This window comes from Melanotaenia boesemani, chromosome 23 (assembly GCF_017639745.1).
Source record: "Melanotaenia boesemani isolate fMelBoe1 chromosome 23, fMelBoe1.pri, whole genome shotgun sequence".
Classification (NCBI taxonomy): domain Eukaryota; kingdom Metazoa; phylum Chordata; class Actinopteri; order Atheriniformes; family Melanotaeniidae; genus Melanotaenia; species Melanotaenia boesemani.
The window spans coordinates 26072138-26091155 of NC_055704.1; the positions used below are offsets into that span (position 1 = coordinate 26072138).

The window sequence follows — 19018 nt, forward strand, 5'->3', positions numbered from 1 at the left end:
GTTCAGCTTTTATGCTCCTCACATGCGGAACAAACTCCCAGAAACCTGCAGGTGTGCTGACTCAGCAGTTTTACATCAGGGTTAAAACTTTTCTGTTTTATTAAAACAACTGTTAATTTCGCACACTGAAACTTTTATTTCTCACATTTTATCTGATGTTATTTGAGCTTTTTCTGTCTTTATTTAATTTATTTTTAAGGTTTGTTTTAGATGTACTTTTTGATGCTTCTTCTGCAGCTGTAATGCTTTCGATGTTTTATCTGAAGTACTTTCAGTTGTTTTGGACAACTAAAGACAAATAAAGTAGCCTGGTCTTGATGAGCATTGAGTCTGTCGTTCAGTTTTTCTTTTAAAGCCATGTTTTGTTTCTTATTTCTCATTTTAGTTTCACACTTTTACACTAAATACAAGATGAACTTGTAAATATTTTGTCTAGTTATAAGTCTAACTACCCTTCATCTTCTTCATCAGAGCCAAGATGATGTGTGAGGTGATGCCAACGATCAGCGAGGACACGGCACTGAGCCAGCGTGGCTCTCAGAGCAGTGCCTCGGACCCTGACTCCCACTTTGAGCAGCTGATGGTTAATATGCTGGACGAGAGGGACCGGCTGCTGGACACATTGAGGGAAACCCAGGAGAGTCTCGGACTGGCTCAGCAGCATCTTCAGGATGTCATTTATGACCGAGATTCCCTGCAGCGCCAGCTCAGCTCCGCCCTGCCACAGGTAAAGCTGCACCAATGCCTCCATTCATTCTTGTAGGATTACACTTGTACCAATGAGGGTGCTTCATGGTGCTTATACGTTGACTGCAAAAACAGGAAGAAAAGCACTGAATTCTTTGGTGTCAGTGTCTCAACCTGCTGACCAGGAAGCCTTCCTTTGACTTATGTTTGGATTAAATTAGTCAGAAATATCTTGTGACGTATTTTCTACCAAATATGTTTCCAAATGTATTATTTTATGGTCTTATGATAAACCACAACACATGAGATGATGAAACTGAGACATTTCACCGTTTCGTGGAAAATATGAGCTGATAGTGAATCTGATGGCATCAACATGTGTGTGAAAAGTAGTTCCAGGTGATGTTCAGCATGGTGTAAAAAGTAGTTCCAGGTGATGTTCAGCATGGTGTAAAAAGTAGTTCCAGGGTGATGTTCAGCATGGTGTAAAAAGTAGTTCCAGGGTGATGTTCAGCATGGTGTAAAAAGTAGTTCCGGGGTGATGTTCGGCACGGTGTAAAAAGTAGTTCCGGGGTGATGTTCGCCATGGTGTAAAAAGTAGTTCCAGGGTGATGTTCAGCATGGTGTAAAAAGTAGTTCCAGGTGATGTTCAGCATGGTGTAAAAAGTAGTTCCAGGGTGATGTTCAGCATGGTGTAAAAAGTAGTTCCAGGGTGATGTTCAGCATGGTGTAAAAAGTAGTTCCGGGGTGATGTTCGGCACGGTGTAAAAAGTAGTTCCGGGGTGATGTTCGCCACGGTGTAAAAAGTAGTTCCGGGGTGATGTTCGGCAAGGTGTAAAAAGTAGTTCCAGGGTGATGTTCGGCAAGGTGTAAAAAGTAGTTCCAGGGTGATGTTCGGCACGGTGTAAAAAGTAGTTCCAGGGTGATGTTCGGCACGGTGTAAAAAGTAGTTCCAGGGTGGTGTTCGGCACGGTGTAAAAAGTAGTTCCAGGGTGGTGTTCGGCACGGTGTAAAAAGTAGTTCCAGGGTGGTGTTCGGCACGGTGTAAAAAGTAGTTCCAGGGTGATGTTCGGCATGGTGTAAAAAGTAGTTCCAGGGTGGTGTTCGGCACGGTGTAAAAAGTAGTTCCAGGGTGATGTTCGGCATGGTGTAAAAAGTAGTTCCAGGGTGGTGTTCGGCACGGTGTAAAAAGTAGTTCCAGGGTGATGTTCGGCATGGTGTAAAAAGTAGTTCCAGGGTGATGTTCGGCATGGTGTAAAAAGTAGTTCCAGGGTGGTGTTCGGCATGGTGTAAAAAGTAGTTCCAGGGTGGTGTTCAGCATGGTGTAAAAAGTAGTTGCAGGGTGGTGTTCGGCATGGTGTAAAAAGTAGTTCCAGGGTGGTGTTCGGCATGGTGTAAAAAGTAGTTCCAGGGTGGTGTTCGGCATGGTGTAAAAAGTAGTTCCAGGGTGGTGTTCAGCATGGTGTTCCATCTCTTCTTCTAACATGTCTGGAAACGTCTGGGAAGTGAGGAGACCAGTTGCTGGAGTTCTAGGAGAGGAATGTTGTCCCATTCTGGTCTGATGCAGGATTCTAGCTGCTCCACAGTCCTGGACCTTGGTTGCTGGATTTCTGCTTCCATGATGCTCCAGATGTTGTGTACTGGTGAAAGGTCTGGACTGCAGGCAGGCCAGTTCAGCAGCCGGACTCTTCTCCTGTGAAGCCATGCTGCTGTGATGGATGCAGGATGTGGTTCAGCATCGTCTTGCTGAAATCTGCAAGGCCTTCCCTGAAAGAGACGTTGTCTGGATGGGAGCAGATGTTGCTCTAAAACCTCCATGTACTTTTCAGCATTGATGGAGCTTCACAGATGTGGAAGCTGCCCACGCCATAGGCACTAATGCAGCCCCATCCCATCAGAGATGCAGCTTTTCACCTGTCCACTGATAACAAGCTGGATGCTCCCTCTCCTCTTTAGTCTGCAGGACACGCCGTCCATGCTTTCCACAAACTAGTTCACATCTTCATCCAGGTTTCCACTTTGCCTCAGACCATTTTAAATGAGCTTTGGTCCAGAGAAGATGGAAGAAGCTGGTTCTGGATCCATTTCACATCTGGCTTCTTCTCTGCATGATGGAGCTTTAACCTGCATTAGTGGGTTTCAGGGTGAACTGTGTTCACAGACGGTGGTTTCTGGAAGTCTTCCTGAGTCCATGTAGTGGTTTCCAGTAGAGAATCATGTCTGCTTTTAATGCAGAAGATCACCAGCATCGAGTTTAATAAAGGAATTGTCTTCTCTGGGATAATAAAGACACCTTGAAATGTAAAAATTATCATTATTTTTTTAAGTTATGATGCTACATATGTTTTCCACATTATTGCTTCTTGCAAAAGTCTCATCTTTAATAACAATACATGCTCACATTTCCGCCACGTTTGATTGAGTCACAACTGATTACCGTACTCAACCTGAAATTTATCATGGTCACTAAGCGCAGTCATATCATCGCCCAGCCCTATGAGGGACTCTGCCTCTCTGAAATGCTCCTTTTATACCCAGTCTTGTTACTGACTTGTTGCCAATTAACCTAATTAATTACCAAATATACATTTAAAAATAAGTTAATATTTTCTATTAAAAAATGGAAAAATTTTCAGTTTCATCATCTAATATGTTGCTTGTGTTGGGATTAAATTATGGGTGTATGAAACTTTGTAAAATGATTATAAATCACACACTACATTTTCCAATCACATAACAGAATTAGGAGTTTATGAGGTGAGTGTGTCATGTGGCATACACTAAATGATGTGCATACTTGTGCTGTGTTGTCAGCTCTTGTTTTGTGGTGATAAAGGCCAACTGAGGTAAACCACTGTATGTGTCTGTTCTTTCACCACCATGTTTGAGTTTTTCGGACTAAGATGTTCTGTGTGTATTCAGCCTGGTTGGGTGTATTCAATCTTTCCTCTGTTTGAGATCAAGTCAGCAAAGTGAAATGGTATATTTGAAGGTTTGGAGTTTTAGTTAAATTTTCCACAAAATGTGAAAAAGAAGAGGGTCTTACATAATAGTTCCAAGTGGAATTGGAGATTAGCACTTTCTAAAAGTGTGTCAGTAATTCTATTCACACGCTTTCCCCACTCTGTTTCCAAGAGACTCTGGAGGTTTGTTCATGGAGAGAGGAGGACTTTGTTCACAGGCGGTGCTTGCTGATAGCGCAGTAATCCACATGGTTTAAGAGACACAGGCCGGGCAGAAACTGGATCTGTATTTGCTTTGGTGTGATCTGATATTACAACTTAAAAGGGGTTGGAAGTGTTCAAGTTTGGCCTGTTTTGAGGTAATCCAGCCAGGAAACCATTCCAGTATTTGCTTTTTTTACCTTTTGCCCCATGGCCTTTTGAATAATCTGAATTAACTCCCCTGACTCCACTGAGTGAAACAACTCTTTGGACATGTTATGCATTTCAGAATAATCTCAGCCTGTAGGCTCACAAATGATTCTCTGGGGTTTTTTCTACCCAGATGTTAAACAGGACAAGTGGGATGATATATGAGATCTACAAAAGACAGTTTGGTAATATCTTCATATACTCAGAAATCTAAACCTCTGCTATATATTTAAATAGCAAATGTGGATATGGATTCCTCCACCGCGCACAGATTTTCCACTACAGCTGACCTGTCAACGTGAATGGACATTTCCATTATCAGATAACTTTGCTGATCTCCACCGGCTTGTTGTGATGTATAGCATGTCATTGTGTAAAGACACAGCTGACATACAGCTCTCGTGCTTCTCCAGACATCTGGCTTAAATTAGCTGACAGTGGGATCCTCCCAGCAACGTCAGGGCACAAACGATTCTATTAGTTAATCTGGTGGCATCTTATTGCCCTGTATGATGTCAATACTACAGTAATGGTTTATGAAGAGGTTTATTACACCTCTGGCACCTATGCAGAGACATCTTGCTAAGTGATGCTGAAAAGAGTTTTCTTAAAAAAAAAAAAAAAAAAGATGAAAATGAGCCTGAATAATAGGAGCAGTCATCTTAGCTGTGCTGGTGTGGTATAAAATCCTTAAAAGACCCTTCTTGTATAATGGGAACTCTTTAATAGAGTTGTAGGGGAGCAGCAGTGTGTAACAATATTCAGATAAGCATGCAGTGGAATTCTTAAAGAGGCCAGTAGATAGCTTCCAGGTCTTTCTACATGCTGATTGCATGTAGAAAGACCTGGAAGTGATGAAGGAGAAGAGAAGCAAAAGTGGCCTCATTTAAGTGATAGACAGGCTGTGAATGTCTTTATTGATATCACTCCTCCGTTTGAAGCCCAGAGCACCGGCTGGATTCGATTCCGGCCCACCACAAACTTCTCTTCCTCCTTCTTCCTCCATTTCTGCTGCCATTGCCTCTTTTATTATGTTGCCTGGTGTGTCCTCCTCTTATCAGTTTTTTTATTCTTTTCCATCAGAGGTCATGGCTCTGCGGCTCAGCATGACACTCTCAACTGAAGAGAGTGACATGCTGTCCCTTCTCGACACGTCCGTCATCACAACCCGCCCTCCCACCAGGATCCCTTCCCCTTCGCCGATATGGCGTCCGTCCTTGTTGACGAGCTCTTGTCTTGCTTTCTACATCTTTCTGCATGATGTGCTTTTACGTTACAGCTGTCAAATGATGAAAGAGCCAGTGCTTAAAAATATTTCATGTTTTCTGACCTTCAGGTGGGTCAATGTCCAGATGTCCAAGGGTCAGTAAATGCATCATGTAATATATGTAGTATTCTATGTGTTGTTCTGCATCATCTCTACCATGTTATAGATCAGGGGTTCCCAAACTTTTCCATGTCAAAGCCCCCCAAACAGCATTAGCTTCTGGCTGGAGACCCCGAACCCACAAACAATGCTACAAAATATATAAAGAAACATCAACTTTACGTGGTATTTTCTTACTTTTATTCACTATTCAATAATTCTTTTTAGAAAATTATCAACAAACATCTTTTCAGCACCGTATATTCCCACTGATTAAAAAGTTTTCAACAAACTGTTGAGAGATAAGAACAAAAGAAATCAAACCTCTCTCGTGTGTGTGTGTGTGTGTGTGTGTGTGTCTGTGTGTGTCTGTGTCTGGGGTGACAGTTAGAAAATTACACTAGTGGGACACTAGAGTCTCCAGACAGAGGACGCATCTCGGCCACTCATGGCCATTTTTCTGTATGGCTGTAAAGGAGGGATGGGCGTTTTAGATGAGTTTTGAAGTCGAATAGTCAGGCCTTACAGTTATTATGATTATCAATAATAAAATAAAATAAAAAAATGGAAATTGTATGAGATGTTATTTGTATATTGTGTGTGTTCTATAAACAGCTGTTTTTTACACTCTTATATATTTACCATTGTCTGGCCTCTACTGTCCTTTATTGTTCAGCAGGTAGATGAGAAAGGGGGTCAGGGATTCAGGTCTTGCTCTAAAGGCCGGCTTCTATGCTACATGAGCTAAACATCGGCAACGTTTAACAAAACCAGAGTTTTCCTCGTATTTCCGTCCCGCCCTTTTGCTCCTGAAGCAACATTTCTGAGGGTTTAGTAACTGTGTTGCTCTCATGTGTTGCCTCCATTATCGGTGAAAACTGACAGAAAAAGCTGTTAAACATTCCTCCACATCTGAGTCAGGAGGCGGAGGAGAGGTGATTACTCCTGGGTGAAGCTGCAGCTACCTTCAGGCTTAGCTCCCTTCACGTTACCCAGCAGTGGTGAAGCAGACACGGGACTGCTGGAAATAGCAGAGCAGTGTGGTGGTTATTGCTAAAAGCTGGTAGCAAAACATTCAGTCACTCTATCTGCCACCTCGTCACACTGCATTGCTTCCCACCACTCAATTATATGTAACTAATTACTATTATTTTTTCATTTCTTAATGTAATGTCCCTGTAGAAAATGTATATAGTAACTCTTGCTGCTATTGTTGTTAACAAGTATACTTCTCAAAATTGCCAAGAATTATTCAGCCATTCTTCAAATCCTCCCACCCCCAGCAGCTGTTTGGTGTTGGCTTACACCATGTTGGTAGCATTGTCATGTACACATAAATCCCCAGTGTTCAGTCGCTGTGGAAAGTACCTTCATGAGGTTTCCAGCAGTATGCTGCTTGGTCTTGGCTTCCGTCTGCAAAGCTAGCTCTGGCTTCTCCCACTTCAGTATATAATGCTGCAATGGCTCTTGAGAGTTTTTTGAAGCCTTGCTGAGTGCGTAGCTCTACAAATGCATTGTACAGTTTTTGAAAACATTCAACCAAACTGATGGGAAGCATATCTTTAAGATAAGGTCCACTATTTGCTCTTCTAACCTCTAGCATCAAGCTTCATCTGGTAACAAAACTAGCCACTACCTGCCGGCTTGTGGAGACCCTCTCATGCTTCGCTCTCTGACCATGCATAGTCATGGTATGCATTTTTTTTTAAAGAAGCACTACTGAACTTTGATTCAGATTTTCTCAGTGAGGCGGCCCCTGACGATACAAATTCAGCATCAGTCTTACATCTTAGCTCTACTCTGAGCTTTTTCCAGCAAGTGAAAGTCGGTCAGATATTGACTCTTTCCTTATATCTTGCTCTTTCTTTCTTCTCCTCTCTTCCTCCAACGATTTCCTCTTGCTTGTCTTTAATGAGTCAGCCACGGTGGGCATGAAAAACGGCCACTGTGTTGATATTCAATTGCTTGTGTGTGATGTGGTGCCATAAAATAGAAATTCAGCTGTTGCATGACGCTTGTGGCTGGAACACAAAGTTGTGAAGTGTGTTTTTTTTCAGCCTCAGGATGCTGCAGGGCAACAATGGCTCCAGAAATGTACATAATAAATGTCACTGTGCCATCAAAATGAGTCAGAAACACATTATACAGATACTATTCCATATAATAGGACTTTTCTGGTGTTTGTTGTCAACAACACCTTTTTACGGTTTGCTTTAAAATGTTGAGTAGCAGTAGTTCTGCAGCACTTCATCATTAACTCACCAATCATTAACCTTTTGGTGGCCCCTGAAGTAAAGTGAAAACTCAAACTGATTACTTAATGAGTACTGAATCGCTACCTCACCATTATGAGGCTGACCTGTTTTGGGGGGTTTCACTTTACTTCAGGGGCCACCAAAAGGTTAACGATGAGTGAGTTAATGATGAAGTGCTGCAGAACTACTGTTAATCAAGTCTTTAAGCAAATAGTAAAAAGGAGTTTTTACAGATTTAGTACTGTTTTCCAGCTGGTTAATCTGAACCACTCACCAATAAAGTGGTAAAACTCATCATTAAAGAATCATTAGTCACCTATTTAAAGATTAAAGGTATTTAAGCCCAACTGATACAATGAGTAACTTGACATTTCTAAAACAACCACACACATCTGTGGTTGTGAAAAAGATGTTAGTCTGTTTAAGAAGGGTCAAATTAAACCGAGAAAACATTTAAGGAGAAGCAGAAACTGCTGAAATAGGGTAAAGATCTGTCCAGCGCATCATTAAACTCTGGAAGGATGGAGGGGATCTATCGTCTTCCAGGAAGAAATGTGGTCATTGTTGAGCACTATAGCTGACATGCGACCCACGAAAGGAGCAAACCAGAGAAAAAGAGGAACAGGAGGAAGGAAAAGAAGACGACAAGAGGACAACTGTAGACATGGCAAGAGCTTTTGAAGAAAGGCTGAATAAGTATGTTGGGCGGTTGATGCATTACCGCCCCCGACCGGTGCCCAAAACGTCAGAACATGGAAATGAACTCTGAACTCAGTACTGCCCAGTAGATGAATTGACTTCATTTACCATGGCCTTGTAAAAGACGCATGGAACTATGAAGGGCCGCAACGTATGACAACACTTGAAATGGACGTACCTGTTACGTACATAATGAAACATAAATGGGCCTTTGATGCAGTCTTCATCTGACCGGGGACTTAGGCTACATGGCTGTTTCTCCCCCTAACTGATGATGATTGACTGTTAAAGAGTGAACCGTCATGGCAGGCTTGGTAAAAGTAAAAACCATTTTCCACCAGGTGCGTGTGCGCAGCTTCACACCAGGCTCTGCAGCAAGTATCAGAAGGGTCCCAGAAGCTCCTTGTCGCGGCTCTCTGCTAAACATGCGTGCTGAGTCTAGTTTAGAGAACATGTCAAGCTCAGCAGTTCGATAGGGCATGACGGGAAATCAGACACGGGAGCATCGTAAAATCTTCTGGTAAATTTCAAAATAAAAGCACCTCTGCAGCTTGTTCAGAGGTCAGACATACCGGCTGCGCAGCCGGAACGCGACACACACGCTTCCTGTTTGAAAAGACCCGCCGCCGAGGTCGAAACGAAACACTGGCACAGCCGGAACGCGACACACACACTCCCGGTGTGAAAAGACCCGCCGCCGAGGTCGAAACGAAACACCGGCGCAGCCGGAACGCGACACACACGCTCCCGGTGTGAAAAGACCCGCCGCCGAGGTCGAAACGAAACACCGGCGCAGTCGGAACGCGACACACACGCTTCCTGTTTGAAAAGACCCGCCGCCGAGGTCGAAACGAAACACCGGCGCAGCCGGAACGCGACACACACGCTCCCGGTGTGAAAAGACCCGCCGCCGAGGTCGAAACGAAACACCGGCGCAGCCGGAACGCGACACACACGCTTCCTGTTTGAAAAGACCCGCCGCCGAGGTCGAAACGAAACACCGGCGCAGCCGGAACGCGACACACACGCTCCCGGTGTGAAAAGACCCGCCGCCGAGGTCGAAACGAAACACCGGCGCAGCCGGAACGCGACACACACGCTCCCGGTGTGAAAAGACCCGCCGCCGAGGTCGAAACGAAACACCGGCGCAGTCGGAACGCGACACACACGCTCCCGGTGTGAAAAGACCCGCCGCCGAGGTCGAAACGAAACACCGGCGCAGTCGGAACACGACACACACGCTTCCTGTTTGAAAAGACCCGCCGCCGAGGTCGAAACGAAACACCGGCGCAGCCGGAACGCGACACACACGCTCCCGGTGTGAAAAGACCCGCCGCCGAGGTCGAAACGAAACACCGGCGCAGTCGGAACGCGACACACACGCTCCCGGTGTGAAAAGACCCGCCGCCGAGGTCGAAACGAAACACCGGCGCAGTCGGAACACGACACACACGCTTCCTGTTTGAAAAGACCCGCCGCCGAGGTCGAAACGAAACACCGGCGCAGCCGGAACGCGACACACACGCTCCCGGTGTGAAAAGACCCGCCGCCGAGGTCGAAACGAAACACCGGCGCAGTCGGAACGCGACACACACGCTCCCGGTGTGAAAAGACCCGCCGCCGAGGTCGAAACGAAACACCGGCGCAGCCGGAACGTGACACACACGCTTCCTGTTTGAAAAGACCCGCCGCCGAGGTCGAAACGAAACACCGGCGCAGCCGGAACGCGACACACACGCTCCCGGTGTGAAAAGACCCGCCGCCGAGGTCGAAACGAAACACCGGCGCAGTCGGAACGCGACACACACGCTCCCGGTGTGAAAAGACCCGCCGCCGAGGTCGAAACGAAACACCGGCGCAGCCGGAACGCGACACACACGCTTCCTGTTTGAAAAGACCCGCCGCCGAGGTCGAAACGAAACACCGGCGCAGCCGGAACGCGACACACACGCTCCCGGTGTGAAAAGACCCGCCGCCGAGGTCGAAACGAAACACCGGCGCAGTCGGAACACGACACACACGCTCCCGGTGTGAAAAGACCCGCCGCCGAGGTCGAAACGAAACACCGGCGCAGTCGGAACACGACACACACGCTTCCTGTTTGAAAAGACCCGCCGCCGAGGTCGAAACGAAACACCGGCGCAGTCGGAACGCGACACACACGCTCCCGGTGTGAAAAGACCCGCCGCCGAGGTCGAAACGAAACACCGGCGCAGTCGGAACACGACACACACGCTCCCGGTGGAAATTGGCTGTCATTGTCGAAGCCACACACAAACGACCAGGAGAGACAATGTTGAGTCCAGATAAAACAGGAAGAGTTTTATTTTGGAACCACAGACATGATTTTTTCCTCAGAGATAAAAGAGAAGAATGTTATGAGAAAGTTCATCATGACCAGAAACAAAGAGTTTCTTCATGTTTCTGTAAGCAGCGAGAATCACATGAAGCAGCTCTCCTGAGGAGACGGAGACACGACATCCAGCAGCCTGAGATTAATGTCATGAGTTTGCTGTTAGTAATTTATTCCATTAGATTTCCATTTCCTTCATTAGTCAAATCTAATATTTAGTTTTATTATGAATAAATAACCCTGCAGATGAATTTGAAGCTCTGTTAAAAGAAGCATATTTGAACCTTTTTTAAAAAGAAGCTGAATAATTACTTCAGTAATTAATTACTCTTATAATGCTGTAATTTTGTTCCTTTTTGAAAGAAGTAACTAGTAACTATAATGAATTACTTTTAGAAAGTAACATGCCCAACGCTGCTATTCAGTTAGACTAACCAAAGAAAAGGTTTCAGGTTGCTAGGGAGCATAAAGACTGGACTCTGGAGCCATGGAAGAAGGTCATGTGGTCTGATGAGTCCAGATCTACCCTGGTCCAGAGTGATGGAGCATCAGGGTAAGAAGAGAGGAGGATGAAGGGAAGCAGCCATCATGTCTAGTGCTGCTGTACAAGCCTGTGGGGGCAGTCTATGGTCTGGGGTTGCTGCAGTTGGTCTGGTCTAGGTTCAGGTCTAGGTTCAGCAACATTATGTGTCCATAGAATGAGGTCAGCTGGTACCTGAATATACTGAATGAGCAGGTTAGTCAGGAATGACTCAGGGAACAGGAGACATCATGGATTCTCCACCACAGAGTCCAGACCTGAACCCCACTGAGAATCTCTGGGATCTTCTGGACAACGCTTTGTGCAGTGGTCGGACTCTCCTTCATCATTAATACAAGCTCTTGGAGAAAAATTAATGCAACACTGGATGGGAATAAATCTGGTGACATTACAGAAGCTTATGGAAACAATGCCACAGCGAATGCTGCTGGAACCAAAGTTAAAGGAGGTCCAATAAAAAATTAGAGTGTGGCCTGTTTTTTTTTTTTTTTTTTTTTTTTTTTTTTTGGAGGTGACTTTTTTTGGTAGGTCAGTGTATTTATACTTAAAATTAAAAGTATGATATGCTTTCTTTTATCCACATGGGTGTAAAACAATGGAGAAACCCTCAAACACAACAATGCTTTTGATGAACTTAATGCAAAGGGTGAACAGCTTGTTCTTGCTTCTAATTATAGCCCCCTCTGGAAAACGAAGGCCACCACTGTCATACTGGATATTTTAATGTCTTGCATTACTCTAGGCCTGTTAAAACTCTTACATAATCACTTCATCACAGTTATGTCTTTCTGTATAACTGGTAGACTCATTTCAGTTCACCGATAAAAAAACAGCTGGTCATTCTTGTTATATTGGACCGTTAATAACTAATATTAAAGCAGCATCTGGTGACAATAACATCACAGATTTAGTTGCACCAGAGCAGGATAGAGGCAAAAGGAGAGTTCAATAACATACCAAATTTACAGCTAATGATGCCATTAAAAAAATAGAAAAATACGTTTAAAATGGTAATTGAAAATATTTGTATGACACTTATTTGTAAACAAAGATTTCCTGGCTGTGACTGGCCTACATTTCCCTGGCGTGCTGCATGTAAAGTCAGTCTGTTGAAAGACTGTCTGCTAGATAGACACTGAGCTCCTCGGTTCAGAGAAAGGCACATCCAGCATGCAGAAAACCAGGGCCTGTAGTACCACGCACATGTGACCCTCCTCCATCCCCCAACAGCCCCTAACGTGACACAGACGGGCTGCATTCTCCGGAGCACTCAGCTGTGACTTACTGTACTAGAAGGGCCTTGGGGGCCTGCAGGAGCCTTCTTCTCTTGCTGTTTATTTACTGTTTTCAAACATGGTGTCATGATGCTGCCACAGCTTCCGGTCCTGCTAATCCTCCTCACTGCCACCATGCTGCAGTCTTCCAGAAATGCAGATCTGAGTTTAAGTTGTTTAAAACAGAAGTTTCTAAGAGGAGGAGTGTTTCAGTTTACACGAGAAAAGAAAGTAAGAAGCATAACTTTACCTCAACAGAGACAGACATGAGATACAAACACCAAATTCTGAGCTTGTGTTGTTTCTTTGTGTTCTTAAAAGTTAAAATCAGCTTGTATTCAGTTTAATTCAGGATTGTACACCACCGAACCAGATACTCTATATTTAGAATAAAACATATTCCTGAAAGAATAAATTTCTATTCGTACACTTTAAAGCAGGATATGGTGTAAATTTATTCTTATTCAATTCAATTCAACACTTTATTGCCATTGTCTTAGTAACGCAGTAATAAATGTGCTGCTGGTGGTGAAATGCTATGTGGGGGAAATTTTCTTCACCCATTCTGAACCATGTCCATCCCTTTATGACCACAGTGGAGCATCTTCTGATGCTTCTTCCAGCAGGATAATGCACCATGTCACAAAGCTCAGATCATCTCCACCTGCTTTCTAGAACATGACAAAAATCTAGGGAAAATCAGCTAAAATCCACTAAAACCTTTACTGGTGAACTTTATTTGACTTTCTCTTCTGGATGCACGTACAGATGTTCAAAATTACGGAATCTATGAACCATGAACTATCCACTAAAGGTTGAATGACAGCTTGTACCTAAGTAGTCTTCCTCATCATCAGACACCTGACAGAGTTATTGAGAAAGTGTTATTTCTATATAGTGGAAGTCTTGTGGAAGTCGGACACCCTGAATGAACAGCACGACCTGAGAATATTCTTTCTGTTGTTTCAGTCTGTAATGAGAGACCAGCCAACAACAAGTCTGAGCTACGTTTCCGTATAGAGCAGCCCATTGATCTGCAGTTCGCTCATTCATGCCTAGCGTACTGGCTTCAGCAGAAATTACAACAGTCTATATCCTGCAGTGGCTCTTACACAGAACAGTTATTGAGCCTGGAAGCTTGCTTTGATTTCAGCCAACTACAGCTGGAGCTGTGGTGGATTTATCTGAAGGGTAAGCACATTTCTGTTATCTGTGTCTCAGGTTTCCTGCTGTTTTTCAGTCGTACAGGACACTGCTGTCCATCACAGGGTCTAGCAACAAGACCAAGGCCCAGACTTTCCATCCTTCTTAAACTTCGAATAAGGGTCTGTGATCATGGACTGTACCACTCTGTGGAATACTAAGGGGGTGAGCAGTGAAAGAATGGGAGGCAGGGCAGTGTGAGAAAGAAGATGGTGAATGTCCCTGTCAAGAGCAGAGTGTAGAAAAAGGAGGATGACTGAGCTTGTTTGGGAGAGAGAATGGGAGGTGAATCCTCTCCCTTATTTTCCTTTTGATTTTTTTTTATCTCTCTCCTCCCCGCTTCCCTCCCTCTTCCCTGTTCCTTTCTCTCTGTTGCTTGAACTGGAAGTCCTCTGGGCTCCAGCAGCCAGCCAGTCAGCTGGTCTCCTCCGCCAGAGCAGCACATGATTTTCAATGATTACTGTTTGTGCCCCAGTTCATGCCGCCTGCAGGCTAGATGCATGGTTGATGCGTGGCAGGAAGAGGAGGAAACTGGGAAGAGAAAAGCAAATATGAGCGATGCTGGAGCTGAGTCGCTGATGACCTTCCTTGAGTTGACAGAACACATCGTGATGAATAAGAGATGTGAAATGATGAAGTAATGCTGGGAAATACCGGATAATAAAGCATCTTCATCAATGTCCTCATCACGTATTCTAACACTTACCAGCAGAGTATTTGATTCCCAAACATTGATTTGCAAGCTAAAGCCTTTCTTATTTTGTTCTGCCAAATTTACCCACAAAGCCTTGTTTTTCCACCTCTCCTCACTTCTTCTCCCTTTAATCTTCTTTAGATAGAAAGAGTCATGGATGGACTCTTGGCGCACCTGATGCAATGTTCGTGTCTGTAATAGCTCTGACAGAGCGCTTGATCAATGCCCTTGAAAGGTTAGGGTCTGATTAGTGAGACAGCGCTGGGCTTCTGCTTGAATCACTGCTTGTGGCAATGCCAAGTGCAGGATACTGGTGGACTGTTGTCTGATGGTGGGAGAAAGGAAGGTTTGTGATCATACACACTGAGGTGATGAGAAGGATCTCCTGCAGATGTAATTATCCCACTAATGAACAGCACAGCAGGGTGCAACAATCCCATGGAGTCAGGATGTAGCAGGAACATGCATCAGCTTAACAAGGCAGCTGCAACTTGCATGCACAGAATTCTTTTGGAAGTAAAGATCTTTAATCTGACTCTCTTTTGTCTTAAATATGGTTTATCTCTCCTGAATGTTATGTAAAAAAGTCTTGTGCCATCTCAGAATGCTCAAAGTGCCCAAGGAAACCGACAGAGATGAAAGCAGTCGCTACTGAGTGTTGCAGATTGCTCTTGGACGTTTGCAGAGTTAAATGTGAAGGAACAATCAAGAGACATTGATTCTAGCCACTTCAAAGTGCCTGTTGTAAATCCAAAAGACAATATGAGCACAGAGTTTGCACTTTTCCTTCCTTATGTGATCGCATGATGTGTTTCTGTTCAACAAAAATATCACAACAATGAAATCAAATCAAATAAAAAGATATTTTTTTAACCACTGAAGGAAAATTATAATTAGAACTCATTAACAATAAACTAATGACTTTTTTTTATAAAAGAATGTAAATAAATGACTAATAATTAATCATATAATAACAATAAATTTAATAATAATTCAGCAAAAACATAAACAAATAATTATATGTGAGGTTTATTACCATGTGGTATGTCAGAATTATTGTAGTGCAAAAGGTCTCCACCAGGGGGCAGAAGACCAATATCAGATTGTATAAAACAGCGTTTTGAACCGTTTTTACCACAAAGTGATGCAATAGGTCTTAGAAACTGTATTTATCAAATATGAGCGTTAACATGCTGGCCACTGTGTTGCTAAATTTAAGACAAATTAAATAATAAAAATAAACAAAGAACTAAGGCCTGGTACACACATAACGATTTTTTTACTCTTATGAGATTTTTTATCTGGTCGAGACTTCACATGTGAAGATTAAAAATCAGGCATTAATCAGTTTTGATCATAATGTTTGTGGTGTGCTCCGAAAATGTAATCACAGAAGACACACACATAAAGATGCTGTCCAGCAACTCATCTACAATCTAGTCCTCAACATAGCTACAACCTGCAAAAAACAAAGAAGAAGAAACATGGCAACAACCGGAAACAACACCCAGCATGGAAGAGGACACACAGGACGAGGGAATGATGGTGGTCTTGGAACTATTGTTAACAGAAAAAGGAAGAACTGAAAAAATACCAGACTGGAGACGGCGTGAACATGGACTTTATTTACTTCCTTGTTCCCCAGCCAGCTCGCTCTCTGATTGGCTACATTCCATTCCACGTCACCATCCGCGCAGTCACAATGCACGAGTCGTCAGCGTTCCTCAGAAATCGGCTCTGAAATATTGAACATGTTCAGTGTTCCCCATCGCCGGCTACGACCCATTTTGGAGCGGATTATCCTCAGAGCAAATGATGATTGACAGGGAAATCTCACGATGACCGGGCGTTTGCCATCTGAGGTCGGGAAAAGGCAAAATTGGGACAAAAACAGACCAAAAATGTGTGTGTGAACCAGGTTTAACTAATAAGTCCCTTCAGGAATTTCCCAGTGTTGTGGTTATCAAGGCAAACTCAGGCAGCCCTTGTAAACCACAACTTTATTGCAACTCCTCCACTTTACCTGATGTACAGCCGTCATTAACTGTTCTTCTGTGTTCCTGATTATTAACATAGAAATCTGTCACATCTGCTGTCTGCAGTTTCCACGAGGCACCAAGCGTGACACTGAGTATTCGGTAGGAGTTTAGCTGAACTGGTAGCGACAACATAAGGAAACCACAGCAATCGGTCCAGGTTCAAACCCCAGGCGCCTGTTGCTTTGTGTCTGACCTGCTTTCCTGTCAAGCTTTTCTCTAATAAAGACTCCAGAGCCCAAACATATTTTCCCAGAGTTCTGCATGAAGGTGGAGATAAGCTGTTTTGTAACATTGTGGTGGAAGATAAACAGAAGTTGTCTCTTCGATGCATCTTTATCATCCAGATCTGCTGTAAATGCAGAAAGAATCAGAATATTTTAGATTTGATGTTTTATTCTGTTGGAACAGTAATCTGCAGCTTTAAGAGCGCTCTTCTGATTGGTAAAATACTCTCCCAGCAGGTAAAACTTTTCCCACAAGCTGCTACAAATCCAACATTTTAGGTTGCAACAAAAAAGATAAATAAATAAAAAGAAATCCTGACAAACGACTTAGATCACCTTAAACATTTCATTCAACTTTAATGAAAATAAATAGTTACAAAGATCTTTAAAATCCCTGAATCATGTCTGATCTTGTCAATCCAAACGGCACTGCGCGCCAGCGGATGTCGTGTTCCTGGACAGCCGTGAGTCATCGGTGTTAACTGCTGGATGTAAGCTGCGACTGCACTCGTTAGGAGAAGAAGGATGAACTCAGCACGTGTCATTCAGGCTGTCTGCAGGATTGTGGAAATGATTCTTCAGCAGGGAAGTAGGAAGTCAAGCATGAAAGCTGTAGAATGAAATATTCGGTCCCACTAAGCTTTTCGTTGGCAAATGCAAGATATTCATTTTTAATCTTCCCGTTCCACACAAACTGACAGGAGAGCAGGGAATTTTCACCATCTTTAACAATCCGCACCTCCATCCAGCCACGTCAGCTCAGAGGTTGAAGAATCTTCAGGTGCTTTATTTTTTCTTCAAATGTCCCCATGAGAAATCCGTTAGAATGACACTGTGCAGGCAGACTCTCCGAACATTTGTTCACAGAAGAGTCGTCTAAAAGTGCACGTGAGCGTGTGTTTGTGTAGGTGGGAGTTGTGTTTTGGATCACTGCGGAGAAAACTCAGGCATGACTCAGACTCCAAGGAAGAAATTCTCAAATCTACATACCATAGCGCATGTTTTCACCGGCTTTGGCTGAATGAGCAAGAGAAGCGGTTCCATGGTTGAGCAGAGAAACGAGGCTACGACCAGTACGGAGAGCTCCTCGCTGTGCTGACCTGAAAAATGGCTTTTTTTCTACAAAGCTGCAAAATCCGTTTCCTCTGATTCCGGCATTGATAAGTATTTACCTGCTGCTCTTTGCAGCAGCTCAAATGGTGCATCTGTAGCTGTTCCAAACATGTAAGACATGTTCGTTTCTGGCATTGCTGTTAAATATGATTAAAAAGATTAGCAGTAATGGAAATTTGGGGTCTTTTTACAGTTAAACTGACTGGTATTTCTTCTTCTTTTTTTTCTTTCAACCATGCAGCTGGTCCATTAATGAACACCTTTTAGCTGCTGGATGCTCTACTTGACAGCCAGAAATAGAGCGTGATGTCACCGGCTCTTGGCACCAGCTGAGAATCTTGTTCAAGGACTCCTAGGAGAGCCAATCCCATGATGATGTGCTTGCTTCACTGCCTCACAGCTCCCTCTTATAATATGGCGTAATGAGCTGTGAAGATGTTCTATAAAACATCTTAAAGATTACACATCTTTAGGCAGTATCATTAAAATCCCTAAGTACCTCGTATTGGATTAGCTTTTCAAGGGCTGCATATTGTTGATATTTTATCACTTCAAATACAGCTGCTGATCAGAAAGCAGCAGGTGTGAGTGGAAAAGATTAAAACAGTCAAACAAGAAGATTCTCACAAGACTTTTAAATTGGATTTTGTTGTCTGCAAATAATATGGGTTGAATTGCCTCTTACAGAAAATTCTGGAAAACCTTTTTAATCCTGGTGTGATAGATGAAGCAGGTGGTGGAAACCTTCCTCAGAGGTTTTCTCCATATTAACATGAAGCATCACACAGTTGCTGCAGGTTTGTCGGCTGCATCCATGATGAGAATCTCCCGTTCCACCACATCCCAAAGCTGCTCTACTGGACTGAGATCTGGTGGCTGTGGAGGTCGTTGGAGTCCAGTGAACTCATCGTCATGTTCTAGAAAGCAGGTGGAGATGATCTGAGCTTTGTGACGTGGATAAAAAGTTGTGTGAACAGTTCTTTTTCCAAAAAGATATTTTTCAAGTAAAAAGTTGTAATATTATCTTTTGTTTGTGTTTGTTTGTTTGTTTTTAACATTTTAAAACGTTTACCCATTAAAAGAGAGTTGAAGGGCTTAATTGTTGAAAATACAATTTTTTACTTCTTTTTTATTGTGCGTGTCATTTCTTTTCCAGCATTAAAGGAAAATCTACCATCATTAAAATCACTGGTTTG

The 19018-nt window shown here is 43.5% G+C and overlaps 1 protein-coding gene across 4 annotated transcripts in view; it reads left to right on the top strand.

The window, feature by feature from the left end:
* The window catches only part of ppfia2 (PTPRF interacting protein alpha 2), a 211515-nt gene that overhangs the window by 20184 nt on the left and 172313 nt on the right, over positions 1-19018 (top strand). For all 4 annotated transcript variants that reach the window (XM_041977029.1, XM_041977031.1, XM_041977032.1 and 1 more), the window contains exon 2: positions 472-727. In XM_041977029.1, the coding sequence (XP_041832963.1) occupies positions 479-727 (249 nt within the window). In that variant the 5' untranslated portion in view covers positions 472-478. The remainder of the gene's footprint in view (positions 1-471; positions 728-19018) is intronic.